Source organism: Cavia porcellus, unplaced genomic scaffold (genome assembly GCF_034190915.1).
Source record: "Cavia porcellus strain 051 isolate PalLab524CR breed Dunkin Hartley unplaced genomic scaffold, mCavPor4.1 scaffold_2, whole genome shotgun sequence".
NCBI lineage: Eukaryota > Metazoa > Chordata > Mammalia > Rodentia > Caviidae > Cavia > Cavia porcellus.
In genome coordinates this window covers 94,020,508-94,042,768 of record NW_026947485.1, presented here as the reverse complement: position 1 = coordinate 94,042,768, position 22,261 = coordinate 94,020,508, and the positions used below count along the sequence as shown (strand labels likewise).

Here is a 22,261-nt window from a genome sequence, read left to right as displayed (position 1 = left end):
ATTAATAATTTTTGACATCAAAAATAGTATCAGGCTATATTATTTTAAATTCAGCCCATGGAAAAAAACACAGACTAGTAAGCAAAGAATATTAATATGTATCACTCCACTTTATTTACTTCTAGGTATTGTCCACTAAATTATAAGCATCAAAGTATTTGTTTAGAGGTATACAAAAGGTGTTCAGTAGGTACTTGTATCCCTAGTTAAAACATCATGGTTTTTAAAATACACACACACACACACACACACACACACACACACACACACGCAAACCCCTACCATTTGCAGTTGTATAGTCTCTGGCCACATGTATGTACAAAGGAGAAAAACAACTTTCTAAAAGTTAGCCTTAACTTGCACATAAAATCTAGAATGTGTTGGGTTTATTGCTAATCAGTTCTGAATTTTTTATAACACATCTGTGAAATCTTCATAATGGCTTTTAATTGTAGTACTAAAACTGCATTAAGTGAAACACAAAGACAGCAGAATTTTAGCAATCTCTTGAGTAGCATCTCTGAATATAAAATGAGTTATCTTCAAAATGGGAAATAAAAAATGGAAATTCGTATGTAAATGGAGGGCTTGTGTATAATCACACACAATGCTAATCTGTGTGAGTAGCACACCCCTTAGTGTTAGGTAATTAATTCATACTTTATAAACTACTATAGTGTTATTCAAATATAGTATGTGTAAGTCAATTATGTAATGACATCTAAAACTTGACTGATCTAGGTTAACAAATCTTACTTAACACTAATATTTTGCTGATAAACTAGCCATTAAAGGTTTCAGTAGTCAGAAACAAAGTGACAATGTGCTTGATTTTCTAGAAGCATGTGTCAAATTCTTAGCATGAATCTTGCCTCAGTTATCATTTTGTTTTATTATCAACATGATTCCTACTTATCTGTGGACATTTTGGCAGATCTTGCACATGTACTATAAGAGCTCAGGCTCTGAAGCTCGAAAGGTCCAGAATGAATTCCACGTAATTCTTTTATAGATCACTTTGTGATTCTCAGTTTCTTCCTTTATCAATTTGAAATATAATACTAGCTACCCATTAGCAGTATAGTTGGGATTCAGTGACAGGACGCATGCAAAGTATTAACATAATCCTTAGGACAAGAACTAGTTCAACGAAGAGTTTTGGCTGGTTGGTATTAGCCATAAAAGAAAACACCACATAGGAATGGTTAGGGTGAGGAAATATCAAGGACAAAAATGTAGACAGGAATGTAAGGCAGAGAGATATGCACAGCAATAGCTGCAAATACTACCAGAGGAAGTATGTACCAGAGTGACAAGCTGCAAATCCTGTATCTGAGGAGAAAGAAGGTAACAGCCTAGAAGAAGCTAAAGAAATATCTTTGTTGATGCACCCCTAAAGCACAAATGCTTTTGAAAATATTACTACTCCATGTAAATGTATTTGTGAAGATCCTGGAGAGATACAGCATAAAGTGGCAACAAATAGGCACTAAATATTGCAAAGCAATTATTTGAAAGAATAAAGGCTTGTAAATCTTTCAGGCATTTCCAATACAAAAGTTTTGATACTCAAAGAGTTAACCCTTCTCCATTCAGAAAATGAATTTACTGATGAGTAAGTACTGTATTCATTATCGGTTGACTGAGAATCAATGTACACATGAGACCTACAATTATATAATGTACAGGAGACAGAAAACAGCCTTTCTTATACTTTCATGTAAAGATCATTGAAAAATACTGGAAACTAATATCATATAGTATGAAACTATAATCTATCACTGAAAGGGCAAGAGAGGAAAACAGCACAGTGTTCAGCAGAACAATGTTATGGAACAGGTAGGTATGCAGAAACAAGAGGTACTCTTCTGTCAATTTAGGCTTCTCTCATAGGTCTATGCACACACAACACTCATATCCAGATTACTCAAAATTAAAGAATAAATGCTATACAATTTTAGGTCTTTTATGATTGTGTTTCAATAAAGTAATGTTTCATCAGTAATTAAAATGGCTTTATTAAAATGTTAGGAGTAATCCTAATGATCAATCTTCGTCAGTTGGAAAATAATAAAATCTGAATAAGGGAACAGTGGTTTTGGACGAGAAAGCAACCTGGACCTCAGGAGAAATAAATAACACGCAGCAATAAAAGGTCTTATTGCTTATGTGCTTTACAAAGCAAGAAATTAGTACTCATTCTTGATTAACACAGCCATTAGCTAGACATGAATATTTATTATTCAAACTTTTCAAACAATTACCACTGCAGATCCCATTACAAAGTATTCAATGCAGCGGGCTGTGAGAAGTTTCTTCTGGTATTACCTACGATTTTAATGTCAAAGTCACAAGGACATACTCACTTGACTTCACATGAGTGGATGCTTAACTCCTTGTGCAGCAGGCCGCTGGTGAGGTGATATACCAGGACAGACCCATTACTTGTGCCTGCCAAAATGATGGAATAGAAGAGCACTAATTTAGTGGTGATTCTAGTTCTTTCCAATAAATGACAAGTCTCCTCTCAAAATTTTAGTCATTTTACAACATTTATCTTCTATGAAAGTGACCCAATTTATGTGCTTACAAAACCTATTTCTCTTACCTCTTCTTTATCAAAAATAGGTGTTGGCTTAACTGCATGTACGGTGAAATTTTACCTACTCTAGGGGAACAGATTCCCACAACAGATTTTAAAAGACTAAATCAGTACATATAACTATTTGAAGCAGCATTTACCTAAGCTTTTTTTTACACATGGGAGTTATATATTTGAGATTCAGAATGTCCACTGTTGTTGGTTCGGCTAAAACAGAACCTAGTAAAGCTCATTAATCAGTTCTTTTTTTAAAATAAAGTTATTTTTGTTTTGTCTCATATTAAATAAATCACAATAAGACAATAAAGTGTGGTGGTTATAAACATGCCTTTTGTAGATATATCCTGAGTTCTTGTTCTGGGTCTGTATTCTTGGGTGATTTACTTGTCCAATACTAAATCTCTGATCTTATCTATTTACGAAAAGAATAATAGAAAAATCTACTTGTTTACGATTAAATGAGGAAAATAAATGTAAAGCACAGCATTTCACACAAAGTAACCATTGGATTAACCATTATTAACCTGTTTAGTGAGTATTTGTCATCATTGCTTAAGTTCTAGTGTTTGAAGTGTTTTTATAAATTAAGCCAAAAAAGTGAAATGTATAACTGAACAATCACTTTATCAATGTATATTAAAGAATTAATGTATCCACAAAGCAATAGAATGGAAGCAAATCCAATCTCATCTTACTTGCTGAATAAAGCTTCAGAAAGCATACAACTATCCTAGAAAAAGAAACCATATGATTGCCTGTATTTATCAGCTCTTTCATAATAATTATTCTTGGTACATGGCAGCTAAATACTGAAAATTTTCAATTATAAAATCTTCATAATGATCAAATGATTTCTACATTCTGTAAATTTTGATGATGCTGAACATATGATCTGACACTCTAAGGGCACCACTAGGAGTAATTTTGTAGCTGAAATCTGATTATCTTGTCTAGTGACTTGAGGCTTTTATATTTTGTTTCTAGTTTGTTATACTAAGTTTAATAAATGATGAAGTTCACTGTACACAGTACAGTACAACTTTTTTCAACAATGGAACTCCTAGACCTTGGCATAATTCTTATTATTCAGCTACAACAGGAAATAATTTCCCAAGAAATTGATAAAATTCCAATTGGCAAATTAGGTATGTTGACACTGTGTATACACAATGTCATGAGTCCGGGTGTATACACATTGTATATACACATGTACATATAATAAACACTGATGAGTCTGAACTAAAATCTCTGTAAAATGTTATGCATGAATAGTTTCTAAAGCAAAAATTAAACATTTTTGTAGTTATATAAATCTCAACATATGTTCACACAGATTATTCAATCTTTATATTCAAATTCCTTTCAAAAGACAGCCACAGAAAAACATGAAAACTTCAAAAGAAATATCCAAAGGAGCCATGAGTACTCACAAATTAGCTATCAAGCTACATAAGACATGCTGGCTAGAAAACAAATGTGGCCATGTTTTCATTTAGGAAAAAAAGATTCACAAGTCACACATTTATAAAACTTAGGAAGACAGAAGCCAAGCAACAGTATCATACGATAAAATGTTTACAAGGTTTAATTTTTGGAGAAACATTTTAACTTTAAATAGGTAAGAATAAACGAAGGTTTTTTTCATCTGTAAAGAAAATTAGGTTCATCCTATTAATATGAAATTAATGTGACAGAAAGTTGAAGCTCACAATAGATTTATATCTATAACATAAAAACTTGCAATTTCAAAGTAAATCTGAATTTATAATAATCATAGCCTATTTTAAGAAAGGGTAATACACAACTCTTAGCAAATGAAGAAAATTACTTAACTCTGGCTACATTATTACTTAACAAAGATTCAATCAAAAATAAGTACTGGCTTGATCTATATATAAATAAGACAAGGAAGCTGGGGGTTTAGCTCAGCAGCACAAATACCTGCCAGGCAAGTGCAAGGTCATGAATTCAATCCCCAGTACCAATAAGTAAGTAAGTAAATAAATAAAGACAGAGAGTTAGATAGATAAGATAGATAAACAGACAAGTAGTCCTGGACTTATTATCTTACAGGGACTGCCCCCTTAATGTTTGAGAGAGGCACTGATACTATCAGAGAATGGACAGTGCAGTACCAGGTGTATAAGTTTCATTAAGATTAAAAATTTGGTAACTGGAATAAAACATAAAAATATAAAAGTTGCATGATGAGTATTTACTTACACAACTTTAATCAGTCTGTTCATTCTTTTAAAGTATCATTAAACAGAATAAAAGATTATCTAGAAATCTGATAACCAAACATCTTACAAAATGAGTTTTACAAAAAAGAGCAGGTCACATACTCACCAACAGCAAGTAGTGGCTGATACATCTTGATATTTTTTGTAGTCAGAGGTGGACACATACGGATGGCAAACTGTGGGGAGGGCAGTCCAGAAAGCAGTCCTGTTAGCAGGAATTTCAGATGCACTTCCTGCAGAATGGAGCCTTTGGGATGTTCTTCCCCAGCAATTGCACTCTGCCCTAATTTGTATAAAACACAGAGATATATTAATATAAACTATGCTGGCCTCAAAGACTAAAGAAACTCATTAGTGGACACGCTTTTTGGTTCTGGAAGCAACGGTGTGATATAAACACTGTAGACACTATAGGTAGCAGGGTCACTATGGCTCTGCACTTGGCTGTAGAACTAACTCACATAAGCTTACACTTCAAAGGATAGATCACTACACAGCACTGCCATCCAGAATTCAGAAGCTAGGTCTTCTAAGAAACAGTTTTAGCCAAAGTTGCTAAGCAGGAGGGTCCTACACAGAGAATTCAGAATACGTCACAACAAACTGGGTTAGAGAAAACTTCCTGTGGAGTGGGATGTTGCAGAATATCCCCATCTTGCTACTTTTCTAAAAGGGACTCTGTAAAGTGTACATAAAATTGGGAATAACAAAAAGCACATTTAAAGGACTCATTTATGACACCTAAAATGAAGTCAATGAAGTTACAAAGTATAAGCCCATAATTATTATATGTAATACAAAAATTACTAATAATATTACATAAACTGTCACTAACAAATCATATTGTTTTCAAATAAATTGTTTTTCATAAGTTATAAAGTCTCAAACTAAACAGATGATTCCAATAAATTGTTCTAAAAAAATTGAATATAAAGAGTATAGTAAAATTAAGCCTGTTCACCTAAATAACTTCTTTCCTATAAACCACTATGAAATACGTGATTAACTTGCCAAAAATGTATAACAAAGAACATGTGTGAATAGATACATAGACAAACATACACAAACATATATACACTGTGAAAGGTGAGTGGGTGATAGTATAATTTGAGACTATAAAGTTCTTTTAGTAATAATGTTATTTTAAAATCCTCAAACATTGAAGTTATAAATTTAATCTAATTAAAGTGATTCATTAGACTGGCAATACAATTGATAGTCACTTACTTTGGTAAAAATTGATGGGCTGTTAAGGAAAGGAAAGCTTAACAGGTAAGTATGATACATACCAACACTATGAGCTTACAGTTGACTCCTGGAAACTGCCACATTTTTCAAGTATTTTCCATAAGAAGCAATTCACAAGGTAGGACAGATTAGGCCCTAATAAACAGCTGCCTTTACCCAATGAATATAAATAAGCCTCCGTATTTAACTGAATTGCTTTCAATTACCACTAAGTACACAGTGAATTTCAAATTAAAAGTTTAATTAAAAGTTTTAATTAAAATGTTTTCAAGTGACAAAGTTTTATTTAACATTTTTAAATCACTGCGTTGTCAAGAACTGCTATACAATCTGTATCCTTTTTTTTAAAATACTATAATTTACACTAGATACCTAAAAAGCATAACATTTCTAACTCCTACAGGCGTATGATTACTAATTAGTCCTCTTCATGTGTATTCATAACTTTTTTCACTTTGATATTTTATATTACAAATAGACACGGTCAATTAATTCAGAAAATTGTGTTACTCATAAAATATATTCTGTAAAACTAGTAAATGTCTAAACTTCCCCATATGGATTTATGTCTGGATAGTAGATAGAATTTTAGATATAAAAGTTGTTGTCACTAAGCAAAATATTCTATAGCTGGTGGGAATCATGACAAAATCAAGGCCATAAGAAGTCATGGTCTTGCTCTAAATGACAGTAGAACAGCCAGAACTGGAGGTCATGTCATGGAGCCAATTCCAAAGGCATGAGGACTAGGAACCCATGGTGGCTTTCCTGTCCACTGTTGTGTGGTCTGGGACAGTTTTTGAATCTCTCTGGGCCATAGTTCTCACAAATATTAAATGTATATAATATTGTCTAATTTAAAGGGTTGCAGTCAGATGCTATATAGACTATTATGACAGCACTTTAGGCAGAATTAAACATTCAACTATACTATGGAAGAATAAACAATAATAAGACATTCTTTATAAACCACACCCACAATTTCTAAAGAATTACATGTCAAAATTACTTAGCATATTTACAAAACATCACAGTTTCAACTTCCATTAATATGTGGAATCACAAATCTTCATATACATATGTGTGCTCATAATAATTAAATAACTGAAATGTTCTACCTACAAACAAGTATTTGCTAAAAGAAGGTTCAGTCAAGAAATTTTAAAAGTTCATACCAGGAAGTATAATGTTTCTTATATTGCTCAGCTACTTTATTCCTCCAGCTAATGTGAACTGCACATACAGACTACAGGAGGCCCTGTGCAGAGTGCTTGAGAATACAAAACTGAATCAAACACTGTCCCACCTTGGTAGAGTAGGTAATTTGTTGGAGGAAAGAAAAGAAAAAATACACAATTACAAGATAGTTGATAACTCTTTGGGACTATACTGAAATCAGGCAGAAAAGATTAAAGGAAGCAACACGAGTTAAATTATGAGTTGGTATCATCAAAAAAAGATAAAGAGAAAGCATGTACTTAATTCCAAGTCAGGGTGCCAGTGAGTGCATAGGCCCTGAGAAACTGGGGGCTGCTCAACAAGGATTCTAAACCCAGAATCCAGATGCTTGATATCACATTTCATTACAATCAGTTTCTCAGGAATGAACATTTTTTAATCCCAACAATCATAATGGCTATCTATGCTACTTTATGCATGGCATACTTAAACATTTCATACCCTTCTGATTTAAGAAAAATAATTCGCCATCTTGTTTCTCAAATATTAACTTTGACTTTATAAGAATTGCAGGTTGGTGACTTCATTAATTTTTCCCTTCAAAAAGAATACATAACATGAAAGTTAGAGGAAAAAAAAAACCTACCAATCATGTTATCTAGGGAAAGATCGGGGAGCTTATTTTGTAGTACTCCTACAGGAATTCCACAGAAGGACACCGGTGAATACAAAGGTGACACACCAGAACTACTGTGAAGACATAATAATTAGATGTTTTCACATATTTAAAGCCAGCATTACATAGTAAGAACTAAAAATGTTAATTCCAGATCATGGTATTCCACTTTTACTAATGTTAGCCATACATTAAAGTGCTCTGGTAGAATTTATATAATTATCTAATAATCTAAATCTTTAATTATCTACTTAAAAATATTTTTTACAGAAAAAGTGGCCTATTTTATATGATTCTGGTAATCTTTTTTTACAAAAAAGGTAGCAGAAAACAAAAATACAATCTCATTGGTCATTTACCTGTTCTTTGAATTTCGACTACACATAGCAGATTTGAGTTCCCATATCATGACCCTGCCATCACTCACGATGAGAGCAGCTGCATTCTCACTGACAGGACAGCATACCATACTGAAGGGACGGACAGTTTTTGTCACCCTGATTGCATCACACTGGCTTCGTAAATCATAGGTCAGTTCCTGAACAGGATCTGGATCTTAACATAAAATTGTTTTAAGTATCAAAATTACTACAATTGTTTTCAACATAAATAAAACCTCAAGTAAAAGGAAATCATTCTTTTACTCTTAATAACTATACCTTTTACAATCACTACTGATTTCTTTAGAATATAAAAATAATTCACTTGATCACATACAAGTTTAATTTCTAAATTAACTAGAATGAAGATACCCTTTTTAAAATTATTTAAAAAATAAAATCCTTTGAAAAAATATCACCAGCAATACATAGTTAAATAATGAATAGTACACCATGAACTATCAATAGTGCACTATAGACTTATCAGCGGTCTGCAGTAAATCTAAAAATACCCATACTTTATGAAGGACATGAAAACTGTTTTCCCTTTATTCAGTACATCATTTCACAAAAACATTATTTCTGTTCTTCAAAAATAAGACCTGATAGCTGAAAGCCTTGGAGACATATTAACATTTATCACTACAATGGACACTTCTGAAGCAGAAAAGCCAAGGGAGTATAAAACTAAACGCATACAAGGCTGGACTTAGATCGGAAAAAATGATTTTCATCAATGTGTATTTCACCAGTTAAACTAATAGTTCCTGTGAGTCACACCATATGCTGCCTACCAGTGAGTCATGCTCTTGTGTATGGTTTAAGGGCAGGAAGAACCTGTGTCTACCGCTTGCTTCTACAAAAAGAATATGGCAAAGGCCATGGACTAGGTTACATTACCCAAGTTGTGATCAAAACATACAATGAATGTTTAAATTTTAAAACATTTGTTGCAGTAAAAGATACATTGGCATTAATCTCCCTCTAAATATTCTCCCCCTTCAAAACATACTCATCATGCTTGCCACTTTCTGAAGCAGTTCTGAAAATCGTTTCCATATCTTCACACGGTGTGATAAAAACACACTAACTACATGCTTGCTGCCAAGTGCTGTTAAGTGCACAGGCAGGCTCATAAAAACCATTGGTGTCTTCAGTCACTTTGTTCACCGGAACTGATGCCATGCAACTTCTGGCTTGTTCCTTAAGTCAAAATGACCATGAAGGGTAAATGTTCTGAATTGATTCAGGACATCAAGACATTCAGAAAAGAGGACTTCAATTGCTTCAGAAAGCAGCAAGAATGGTGAGATAAGTGATGAAAGAAAGGGGAGTATTTTGGTGGAGAATAATGGCAGTATGTCTTTTACTGTAGTAATGTTTAAAATTTAAAGTCACTATATTTTTCCATCTTCCTTGTATAAGACTCTGTGTTAACTGTCTGGCAGTTCCTGCAGGTCTTGAAGAAGTCAGCTGTCATGTTATAAGAGGGCCACATGAATTACAGGTAGCCTCTCTGAGCGAAGACCCTAATCTTGAGTTATAGCAAGGAAACAAGACTCCTGTCCAACAACCAGCATAAAGTAAAATTGTCAAATGACTACATGAGCTGCAAACAACTAGAGGGTCCCAACCTCTCAAACCCAGCCGCAGCTCACATACTGTTTATACTGGGCTTGTACTAAAATTTTTACACCTCACATTGTAACCATATTCTAATACTTTCTTAAGGCAATGCTTTGGCTGGCATTTGCCACAAAAAGTTTTACAAAATAATTCTGAAGAAATATAATTAGCATCATTGTATGATCTAAACCTACCTGGTTCTTCATTTGAAGTGGTAACAGTGCTATTGTAAGATCTTCGAACACGTAGGGTTATACAGCCATTTTCATGTAGGCAAAACAAGCCATCACGCTGAAAGCAGGGTATTACCTTTAAAACAATGATATATTTATTTTTTAAAACACAATGGATTATTGAAGTATATGCTGTAAAATTCAAACTCATTTTTAGAAAATATGGGCAAAAACCCCTCACAATAAATGAAAATATATACATAATTCTCAAGTTTTAAAACAAAATGAACATTTTTAAAATCCGTTAATAATCCTTAAAAAAAAACTATCTTTATCCATGCCACTTAAATCTTCAGTAAACATCTCAGGATAAATTAGAAGAATTTGTAAGGCAAACCAAGTGAGTTAAAAGTTCATAAATACTTATAAGAAATATAAAATATTACCATTAATCTTTCAATAAATAAAAAAAGTGGAACTAATCACTTTTGGAAAAATCAGTTTTTCTCTAAGCAAAATTCATAATACTTTTAGAGATGTAATTTACAAACTGTAGATACCTGTAGAAATGGAACTCCTGTTCGTTCTATTGCAATTACACCAACTGTTTGATTCACCTCAAGGTCAAGGATTAAAATCTCTCGAGGATAGAGCAACAACATGTGATTCCTCTTTGAAGGCAGATATGCCAACTGGAGGCAGTCATTGAGAGTTACGAATTCAGCACTGAAAAAGTATCAAGATAAACTGGTATCAGTATTAAGATATAATTTACATGAAAAAGACTTAATAAAGGGTTTAATGTTGTACTTTCCACCTAAAAATTGTCAGCGAGAATGTACAACCACTTCCTGAAATAGGCAACATGGGGTGGCATTTAAAGCTTGGATTTCTACTAAGTACCAGAATCCAAGGTATGCCAACACTGAGAAGGCACCATTGTTTCTAAACTTCTAATATACTTATTGTAAAATGAGCTAAGTGACAGTACTATACTAACATTTGTAAGCTAGTTTTATTTGATTTTTATTTTGCAAACAGAATTACATTGTTGAAATTAAGACTCAGGATTAAAACATAAACATTTAAGGTAGCTAGGATCACTATATCAGAATTATTGAACTTATCATACTGAGTCTTTATGACCTATAGCAAGTCACTTTCCCAACCTTCATTCACCTTTTTTTTTGCATTGCTGAGGATTGAACTCAAGGCCTCACATGAATGCCAGGCAGGAACTCTACTACTGTGCTACATCCTCAACCTACCTCATTCACTTTTAAGTTGTTTTAAATCTCTTTTCAAACAAACTAGGGCATATCATTCACTTATATCATATTTCATTCATCTTTTACCTTTTGTATAAATAAAACAGGTATAACTACAAGAATTGTAAAGAGACAAAAATCATTTTAATAACCTGTGATCACTGCGTACATTTAATCACAAACTTTTATGTAAATTTCAATAAAAATAGACATAGTTGAGCATTATTTTATTTTTACATAAAAGTTTTCAAGTTTTGATATTTAAAAGTTAATAGAGAGATTTGTATTTCATTAAAATTCTGACTGTCATTTCTTAGTTTGGTGAACTTGAATAAAGAATTTAAAACAAATACGACTAAGGTTTCCTCATCTATACAATAGGAAAGATATTACTATGCAGGACTGGAGTAAGAGTCCTAGATAATAAATTTACTTGGACCAGTTCTATTTGAGGGGATAAATAATGTACATATAATTCAAGATGCACATATTACCACATAATAGAAAACATAACAGTCTTTAACTTTAAAATTATTCCCTCTGTTATATAATTATTTATGATAGGGAATGCACAAAAAATAGGAAGGTCTAGCAAGATACTTAAGAATCTATTATAAATTATCTCAACAGCATGGTAAATTTAACCAGTTCATGACAATAATCAGAAAGTAATATTTATTCATAAATACAAAACGGATTCATATTTGGTTTACCATATATTATTAAGTAATTACCCACAAAAGTCTAGATACAATAATCTGAGCATGTTAAAGATAAAGGCTACCTTAAATGCAAAAACCAAAAACCCAACCAGTAAAATATAGTAAGAAAAAGACAGAAATCTATTTCTAAAACATAAATTAGTTATTTGAAATTTCATTCAGTTGCAATTTCTTAAACAGAAAATCACACATTTTCTGAATGAGTAGTTACAACCACTACATTAAGTATATACTTATGTTACTGTGTGTTAATTTTTGTAATAATTCTATGAAAGTCCCATGTTAGAGATGGGAGACTAAAAGTTGCACAAGATTAAGGGACTCTATTCAGAATCATTCAGGTACTGCTAACCCCAGAACTCTTCAGCTGGATAAGAGACATCTTCACTTGCATAAGAAAGACATCTATATTGTACTAGCTAATAAGACTTTATGGAACTTAAGTAGAGAAAATGTACTGAAATAAAAATCCAGCTTCTGTTTTTTAATTTTTCATGTATTAAATAATTATAATTTTATATTCATCTTATGTTTTCAGAACTAAAAATCAGAAGTGAAAAATTTTAATCTGTAAAATTTAATGGGAGAATTTAAGCAAACAGCGGAAGAAACGGGACTGCATTAAATGAATTAATTTCCTCTGAAAGAAGACAAAATAATTTTTCTCTATAATAAATTTAAAATTAGAAATGAGGACAAGATTTATCTTCTCAATGCAATTTCTAAAATGATCATTTCATATGAAATAGATGAATGTTGTTAGTTTTACACTTTTTAATTTACCTAGGTTTCTCTTGAGTGATTAAAATTTTTACTTTGTTAAGAGCCTTCTTGGCTCCTATGGCTGCGGCCAGCTTGTTATGAGCTGGGCTGGAATGTGGGCTGGAGATGTACACCTTTTTCCCAGGGCCTGAGGGAGGCTTGGATGGAGAGAAGTCTGAGATGAACACAATGCCTTCACTGGTGAGCACTATATTGAGAGAAGCATAACTGATTAAAATTTAATCAAATCAGCATAGTTTTAATACAATTTGAGAGCAAGATAATGATAATTTTAACCATATAGAAATGGCAGTGCTATACAGTCAGAACATGATGGGAATATTCTCCAAGTTGAAGAGAAACAGGTGGTCCATTAGAATTCATCACAGGTTTCTAAGTTCAGAATTCTAAATTACATCACATATTAAAATGATACTAGAAGGTTACTGGCAGAAAGAACAAATGTTTGTTTTTTCAGATAAAGACGATGCACAGACCTTCATTAAAAATCTTTATTCAGGGACCAGCGATTTAGCTCAGTGGCCTAATTGCCAGCCTGGTAAGTGAAAGGTCTAGAGTTCAATCCCTGGTACCAGACAAAAAAAAAAAAAAAAAAAAAAAAAAAAAAAAAAGAAAAGAAAGAAAGAAAAAGAAAAATCTTTACTGATTATATCTCAGAATTACAAAATACAAACACTTTTCAGAATACAATATTTACTCAGGAAGAAAAAAACATTTCTTATGTAGGAGGTTCTGCATTGTCACAATTCAAAGTTTAAATATTTGATGACACTAAATTTTTCATGATTATCATGAATTGCTCAGTCTAAATATATTTCCTTTTTCTTCTGAAGCATCAGAGTGAAGCTTAGAATGAAGAGTATTCTTTTCTCATTATATTGAAAAAAATGCCCATAAAGACTTATTAAGTATCCATGAAATAAATATATTTTAGCATCTTATTTAAGCAGTATAAATGATGTTTTTTAATAACTGAAAAAAAAAAGAACAACTCTTTCAACACCAGGCTGACTTACTATTGGGATATAAGGCAGGAAAATCTCATCTGCCCTGAATTCTGGCAGTTAGGCTGGAGTGGATACAGGGATCAAGAAAGCATTCAAGATTATGACAACCTGAGCACACTCTGTGTGAGTAAATAAAAAAGCTCAGGACAACTGATACTTTGAAATATATACCGTTTTCAATCACAGAAACCCAGAGAGTTGATGTATCAAGTTAGCCTAAAGTCTTTTCAGGTCTTAGACCTCATCCTTCAGGGTCCTACTGCCTTCCCTTCTTTTGCGATAGCTCCCTTTCCTGCCTTCTCTGAGTCAGATTTCCTCTGTGTTCCCACAGCAATGCATTCATGATACAAAACTGGTAAGTAAGCAAGTGTATGTCTGCACAAACTCATTTAAACCTGTGCACACAAACACACTGTACTGCAGTTAATGTATAGCATGTTTCCCATTTTAACTTTAGTCTTTTTCATTTGTATTTTTCTTCCTCCTTCAACACATACCAAGCACACACATACACATACATGCACATGCACGCACACACACACACACACACACACACACACACACACACATATCTTCAGTAAGTATTGATGTAAAGGCCAGAATCTCAACTAAAATAAAAGCAAAATCCAGCTAATGATCACAGTAAACCACAGCTAATTCTCCTATTTCCAAGTTTCTGATTATATCAAAATAAAACTAACTTTAATCACTCTGTCTAATAAACTTGACTCTGTCAAATACAACTGAACCACTTGATCCTCAATTCCTCTCTTTTCTCTTTATGGTATTTTATTTTCTTTATTTTCATCTCTTCATGTACCTCTTAATGTACCAGCACATATTAAGTTTATAGTTTATAATCTGATTCCCTCTCACTAGAATGTCAACTCTTTAAAGCAGAAATCTTTGTCCTGGTTTATAAAACAGTACCAATAGCTCAAGCAGTGTCTGTTGAAAAACGGAAGAAAGAGTATTTTCTAAATGAGCCATAAAAATGTCTGTCTAAAAAAAATCCTCAGTTGTAGATTATTTGATCAATAAGATATCAAAAAATCAGATACTGGCAAAAGACATAACTACAACAAAAAATTACTTTGGGCTTAGTCTGTTCTTTATATGCAACTGTTCAGGGCACTCAAAGTGAGTGGAATTAATTAAGATTTTTTTTTAAAACGCAAGAACTTAATTCGATCACAGATTAAATGAAACTCTTGATTCAAATTCTTTAAATGTTCATAGAAAATCAAATTTAATTAAGTCTGAATTTGAATATCACAGTAACTTTCTACCCCTAGCTGTACTAATGTTATTCACAAATTCAACATAATGAAGACAAGATTTGCTGGGTTTAAATTTCTCACTATGAAGATATGTGCAAATGACATGGGGTTAAGACACAGAATACAGGACCCGAGATGTGCTTTTCCTATTTTTTAGTCATTTTAACATTACAGATGTTATAGATATATGCACTGTAACTATACAGTTTTTTTATTATTAGTACCTCATTTAACTCATTTTCCAAAATCAATAATTACTTACAAGTTAAATGTGAAGGATCAAATGGGTCAAAAGAAAAAGAAAGAATGTTATCTGCATAGCTTTTCTTCCACAGTTTGGTGCCGGTATCTGCATTCCACAACACAATGTAATTTGGTGGGTGGATAGCAAGCAATAAATCTCGGGAAGCATCTTGATTCCATAACCACTGAACGTCTGTAAAGGACAGTAAAAGTTAAAACTCAGAAAACATCTATTTCAAAACATTTGGTTCATTATCATTGGTAGTTGGTCTTTAAAATATAATTCTTAAAATACTAACCCCTCCCAATATGATATATATATATATATATATATATATATATATATGTTTCTCAAGATTAGAGAGGAAGAGTAGTTTTTATATAAGAAAAAATTGTGCTGGGTGTAGTGGTATATATTTGTCATCTTAGCTACTTCAGAGAGAAACACATGAAGAGTGTGAGTTTGAAACCAGTCTAGGCAACTAAGTGAGACCTCCATCTGTAAATAAAAATATAAAAACCAAAAAAAAAAAAAAAGTTAAGTGAGTTCTATGGTTAAAACCTCAAGCACTACTTAAGAGTATAAAAATCAGGAGCTAGGACTATGGTCCAATGGTAGCCATGCAGACCTGGGTTCCTCTCCAGTACACAAAAAAATAATGAAATCAGAAAACATAAAATTAGGATGTAAGACTTGCTTAGCCATGATCAAGATGTCACACATCCCCAGTGTTTTGTGGAATTACTTAATAAGACAGTGCAATTTTTCACCATTTTTCAAAGTAATAAATAAAGATGAAGGTTAGTAACTAGCAGATAGAAAGCACTCAATAAAGATCTTTGAAATCATCATTTAAAAACTCATTTAGTCAAGGGAACATCTCAAAGATTTATGTCTAACGAATGCAATATTGGTTCTAAGACAGTAACATAAAGAAATGGTCAATTTATATGAAAAAATAAAATTTTTGTTCATTTCTATTAACATAAAGCAAGCACTGTTAGCTAATTCACAATAGCATTTCAACAAAATTTAGTCACACACCAGAGCTCAGACTTTAAGACTATTTGTAGTGAAATTTTCTCATGCTTAACTAATACTGATACTGAAACTTAAGCGTTTGCCAAAGCACAATTTCAGCAAATATACCTCGAAGTGTACAGATAAGGAAAAAAGCTAGATTTAGATCTTTAGAATGCCAAAACATTTAATAGTTAACACTGGAAACAAAATTAACTCAATGGGTGGGCAATCCAAGAGTAAGTATATCAATATAAGCTCTGAGCAGAGCACTTTCCTCACCCTGGATAGGCTTGGCATGCTCTTGGATCTCACACTGAGCGACTCCTGCTGCCACATCCCAGACAATGATCTTCCCATTGACATCAGCAGAAGCTAAGCGCAAGCAATATGGTGAGCCAATGTTATGGTGATAGTTTTCCCTTGCCCATTTAATCTAGTATTAAAAAAGAAATGAGATCAAATAAACGTTTGCACTGAATAAAACTAAACATAAATTTCACAAAACATCAACCAGAACTCATATTACATTTATATTATTAAAATTTTAGCTTGAATAGAAATTCATTTTGAAATTAAATGTTTTATCACTTATGGCATTTAAAAATACTGCATTTAAAATATTTTCAAAAACAATCACAATGCTCTTGCCTTTAAAATGTCAAAAATGACACTCTCCTCCTCACTCCTAGCTGGTCACTATAGCCTTTTCTTCTGTCTCAACATCCTGTTTCTTTTCTTTAACGCATTTTATTATACAATGTGTAATTAATTTACTATTATTGTCAACTTATCATCAACCATGGACTGTCAGTTCTATAGCACAGATCACATAGGCTTTGTTCATGTTTTTAGTACAGGATTAGTGTACAGTGCCCAAAGACATTGAAAAACAAGGATCAGTTGATGAAAATGCTGAGGTTCACAGGAACCTAAATGCTAGAAGTAAATAGTGTTTCCATACTCACTAAGTGTTTAGAGTGAGTTTAAGACTATAGTTTAAATGACAAGAAATACACATATTCACGTGTATGCATAAGTATGAATGAATATGTGTGTAGATTTCTTTTATGTAAACTCCAAGCAATGTATATTTAAGGAAAAGTCACCTCCATATCATAATCAAGCTGCTGAAAATCAAAGATAAGGAGAAAATCTTGAAGTACTCAAAGGAAAAAAAATTGCATACAGAGAAATCAAAAGGAGAATTTCTTATTAGAGATTATGTAAATCTTGAAGACAACCCAGCATTCTGTATCTTTTGATAATATCTTTCAAAAACAAAGTAAAGTAGCTTCTTAGACAAATAAAGCTGAGAATAGTCAACCAAGATATATACTTCAAAACTTTACAGTGAACCCTCAGGCAAAGGAAGTATGATCCATTCTGAAACTTTACACAAGGGAATGAAAGCTCCAGAAATGCTATGAGGTTAAAAAAAGGAGAGAAACAATAAAGTAACTGTATATCTTCATAAATAAAAACCTCTACATTGTGCCTTACACCAGACTTCATGAGGAAGCATTTAGGAACAAAATGCTTTCTCCTAAACATTTAGGAACAAATTGAAAAGTATCCTATTACTACTCCCAGCCATTATAACATGGGTTCTGAGCAATGCAATACAGCCAGAAAAAAAAAAATTAATTATCCACCAAAAAATCAAACTATAATAATTTGCAGGTGACATGATTATCTAGGTAGAAAATTTTACCTTCAAATTACTAGATCTAATAAATTAGTTTAGCAAGATCACAGGACATAGGTGAATAGACAAATACAAAAATCAATTGTACTTTTCCTCTCCTCTTACTGTATATAAAAATTAATTCAGAATGGGTCAAGGACCTATATGGCAAGAGTGAAAACAGTAAAATTCTTAGAAGAAAATATACTGCATCAAAATTACTAATTTCTTGAAAGTATACTATCTAGACAGTGAAAAGAAAACCCATGGAATGAGAAAATATTTGCAAAGTATACACCTGCCACAGGATTTGTAGTTATAATATAAAAAGAAATCTTACAACTCAATAAAAACGCCAACAATACAACTTTTAAATGGGCAAAGGATGAAATAAAGATTTTTACAAAAAAGATACACAAATGACCAATAAGTACATGAAAAGATATTCCACAACATTAGCCATTTGGGAAATGTAAATCGAAACAAGAAGAAACCACTTCACACCAGCTAGTATGGTTATAATCAAAGAACAGAGAACAATGAATGTTGGTGGTGATCTGAAGACAATGAAATCCTCACACACTGCTAATGAAAAAGTAAAACTTGGGAAACAGTCTGGTAGATCCTCAAAAAGTTAAAGAGTTACCATGAGCCAGTAATTTCACAAATATATCTATATATCTATATCTGTATCTATATCTATATCTATATCTATATATCCAAGAGAAAAAACATGGATTCATACATAAACTTACACAGGACTATTCATAGCTGTATTATTCATAACAACTCAAGCTGGTAGATATCCAAATATTCAATAGTCAGCCTGATCTATCCTTACTGTGGGACTGTTCAGCAATAAAAATGAAAGCACCAGTACATGCCCAACAAGTATGAAACTAAAAAACACTTCCTAAGCTAAAGAAGCCCAGCACACACAGAGACAGAAACCCCAGATATTATATGATTCCATTCATACGAAATTTCCAGCACAGGCAAATCTACAGAGACACAAGAGTGGTGGTTTTCAGAACTGAAGGGAATGGGGAAAATGGGAGGTGAACGCTAATGACCCTTACTTTTGGAGGTGTTGAGATTGATTACAATGATGGCTACTAAAAACCGTAGAACTGTGTGTTTTAAATGGCTAAATCATAGGTCTGTTTTTAAAAAGCTATTATTTAAAAAAAGATCCCAAATGTCTATCACGAATCTTAACCTCTCTCTTACATTTCAGATAATATGTATATATAAATATATATATATATATTTATAATAAAATATACCATAAGCATTTCAGAATTTGCATGTCAAAAATTTAAACTCACTGCTTTCACATAACTGCAAACACTGGTAAGTTACTCAAATAAAAATCTTAAGTAATTCTATTCTCTGACTTTCCTTAATATCTGTCATGTAAAGATCATTGGTTTACCTTTTACTCTGCTCCTAAACATGATTCTTTCATGCCTCAGCCTGATCTTAAGACCTTAGAATTTTCTGTATAAATTACTACAAAAGTCCTAAAGGATTTCAACTGTTTCTAGTCTTGCCTTTCTGCAACAGATTCTCCAATGCTGCCAGTTTTTCTAAAATGCAAATACAGTTGCATCAATCTCCTACTTAAACATCCAAACTTTTAATCTTATACAATTCTCAAGGTAGACAGCAGAATCTCTTGGATTGCTTCCTCTTCTTTTTATTAGTTCTACAAGTGTATCTATTTTCTGCCATCTTTACTACTTATAACTGGGTAAACTCATTTCCTATGCAATATTTCCCGATTTTTCATTTCACTGTTTACTAGTTCCTAACTTGAAAGACTTCTTGCAATCCTTCCCTTTCCACTAAAGCTAGGTGATATCACTCCTTTTCTTCCTGCATCATGAAGAACAAGTCTTAACACATTGTGAATCCTATATAAAAGGCAATGAATCGTCTACGCGCTTTCCATCTTTATAGCATTAGTATAGTACATGCTAAGTGCTCAATACTAACGAAAGAGTAAGTGGCCTGAAAAAATGGCAGAAGTGATGTTTCCCCAGAGCTACAACATGACCTAAGAATTAGCATTTAATAACTCATCCTGAATTGATGGTATGTCATATCATAGAAAGGCTAGGCTAATCCAAACAGATTATTACATTTAAAAGTTATTCAACATTTACAAGAATGATTTAATGATATTTAATAACGTGTTAAATTCGAGATGGTGTGTTCTGGGGTCAAAGTGGTATTTCACTTACCTTAACAACATCAGCTTTATGTTTTTCTAAAACTTGAAGAGTTTGGGCAGTATTGGAATCAATCACTACCACAAGCGAATGACATCCATAAGCAATTAAACCTTGCCAGCCCCTAGCAAAACAGCAATGTTAATTAAAACTTAAACACAAAACAAAGCAAGCCTCAACTTCTCTCACTGCCAATTGAAATAAATGATAAATTGAATTCATATGTACCAATGTTAATAAAATTGCTATTTAAATCCAAAGGCCCATATGTAACATTCTATTTAAATAAAAGTTCTAGCTAGACTCCACAAACACTTGTTGAAATTCTGTTTCCATGAAGATAAAAAGATTCTCAGGACTACATATGTGGAGCTATGTGGATGTATAAAGCAACTTATACTGATTGCAGGTATATGTCTTGTCTTCTTATTCAGCTTCCAATGCTTAGATTTTTGCAATATGCCTAGGATAAGTATTTGTGATAGGTCACAGTCCTAACCTCATAAACACACACACACACACACACACACACACACACACACACACACGAGGAGGTTTCAGTCCTCTTGGCACCGTTCTCAGCGACACGGCTTCAGAACTTTGTTTTATTTTAGTCTAATTACTAGTTTTCAGAGGCCCTGTGTGTTTCATTTTGTTTTTACAGCGTAAAGATAACAAGTAATAAGGATGACCTGTTGTGAACTGGCACGTCTCCCACAAGAGGAGCCAGGCAGGAGAAAGGTGAAAGAACAGGTAGACGCCTACAGCGGGGTCTGGATCGTTGTTGAGTAAGTGTGGACAGGCATATGAGAAGGGGGGCGATAAGGATGAAAAAGAGAAAGAGGTCAGAGAACTGAGAGTGACGGGAGAAAATGCTTGGAGGATGGAGAAGCGAATTGACATGGTAAAGGAATGAGGCGAAGGGGGAAAAGAAGAGAAACCCAAGAGAACGAGGGTGAATGTATTTGCACGCTGAATTTTCCATGTGGGCATTGGCTATTTTTATAACAACAAAAACGTTTCATTTAACAGAAAATACAATAGTAGAGTGAGGGCGGTACCCTGCCTTCGCAAGGCCAAACTAACCAGGGAGTGAAACCTCTTGTTCTTCCCCTTCCCCTCACAAACTCCTGGCCGATTCTGCCGGCCGGCGCCCTCACCAATCCACCGCCGCCTTGTTGTGGCCGCTGAGGGCCCCCGTAAGGGTGCGCGCAGACACCTTGAAGTTCACGGTGTAGGGTAACATCGCGGCGGCAGCCGCCGCCCTCGGTGAAGACCCGCAACCAGGAAGCGACGGACAAAGTGCTTCCGTTCCACAGTCCGGGTAGCTACGTAGGCGCCACTATCAGGTTCCGCTGGAGACAAGATTCCTCTATCCATAGCTTCTACCGTGTTCACATTCTGTTGCTATCAAGTTCCACGGGGCCTGTGTTCCACCTTCTCCAGAATTCCACAATCCAGATAGTTCTAGGTTTAGAAGAAGAGGTGACTTTAGTCATATCTGTTTTCGTCAGGTTGAGGAACAAATTGCTGGCAATTGTGAAAAGCAAGGGATGAATGTTCCCATTTGCTTCTCTGCTTTTGATCAGTTATTTAGGACCATTACCAATGTCAAATATTGCTGTAGGCTTGGAGATGAAGAAGACACAAAATCCTGGGTGAGGGTGGGGTAAATGGCTGAATAACATTAAATAAATGCAATGGAGAAAAGTGAATGAAGTGACCGCCCCAAATATAAACAATGTCCAAATACAGAGACACTCCATATCTGATCTTGGAGATTCTCCCCTTGCACTCTGCTAGTCTCCTTCCAGTTAGACACATTCCTTTGCTTCTTTGTTGTCCGCACTGGGTTTACTATACCATAGCACTTCATCAATGTTAACCTA

At 33.5% G+C, this 22,261-nt stretch overlaps 1 protein-coding gene across 2 annotated transcripts in view; it reads right to left on the bottom strand.

Moving 5' to 3' along the window:
* The window catches only part of Wdr11 (WD repeat domain 11), a 48,802-nt gene extending 27,125 nt beyond the window's left edge, over positions 1 to 21,677 (bottom strand). Inside the window, exons 1-11 of one of the 2 annotated variants that reach the window (XM_003479630.5) lie at positions 21,533 to 21,677; positions 20,385 to 20,496; positions 16,734 to 16,887; positions 15,450 to 15,623; positions 12,901 to 13,087; positions 10,688 to 10,853; positions 10,149 to 10,263; positions 8,308 to 8,503; positions 7,919 to 8,022; positions 4,952 to 5,128; positions 2,367 to 2,451 (exon numbers count right to left, since the gene is read on the bottom strand). In XM_003479630.5, coding sequence (XP_003479678.2) covers positions 2,367 to 2,451; positions 4,952 to 5,128; positions 7,919 to 8,022; positions 8,308 to 8,503; positions 10,149 to 10,263; positions 10,688 to 10,853; positions 12,901 to 13,087; positions 15,450 to 15,623; positions 16,734 to 16,887; positions 20,385 to 20,496; positions 21,533 to 21,618 — 1,556 coding nt within the window. In that variant the 5' untranslated portion in view covers positions 21,619 to 21,677. The remainder of the gene's footprint in view (positions 1 to 2,366; positions 2,452 to 4,951; positions 5,129 to 7,918; positions 8,023 to 8,307; positions 8,504 to 10,148; positions 10,264 to 10,687; positions 10,854 to 12,900; positions 13,088 to 15,449; positions 15,624 to 16,733; positions 16,888 to 20,384; positions 20,497 to 21,532) is intronic. The other variant, XM_023561419.2, reaches the window with a different exon arrangement.
* Between the last annotated feature and the right edge of the window lie 584 nt (positions 21,678 to 22,261).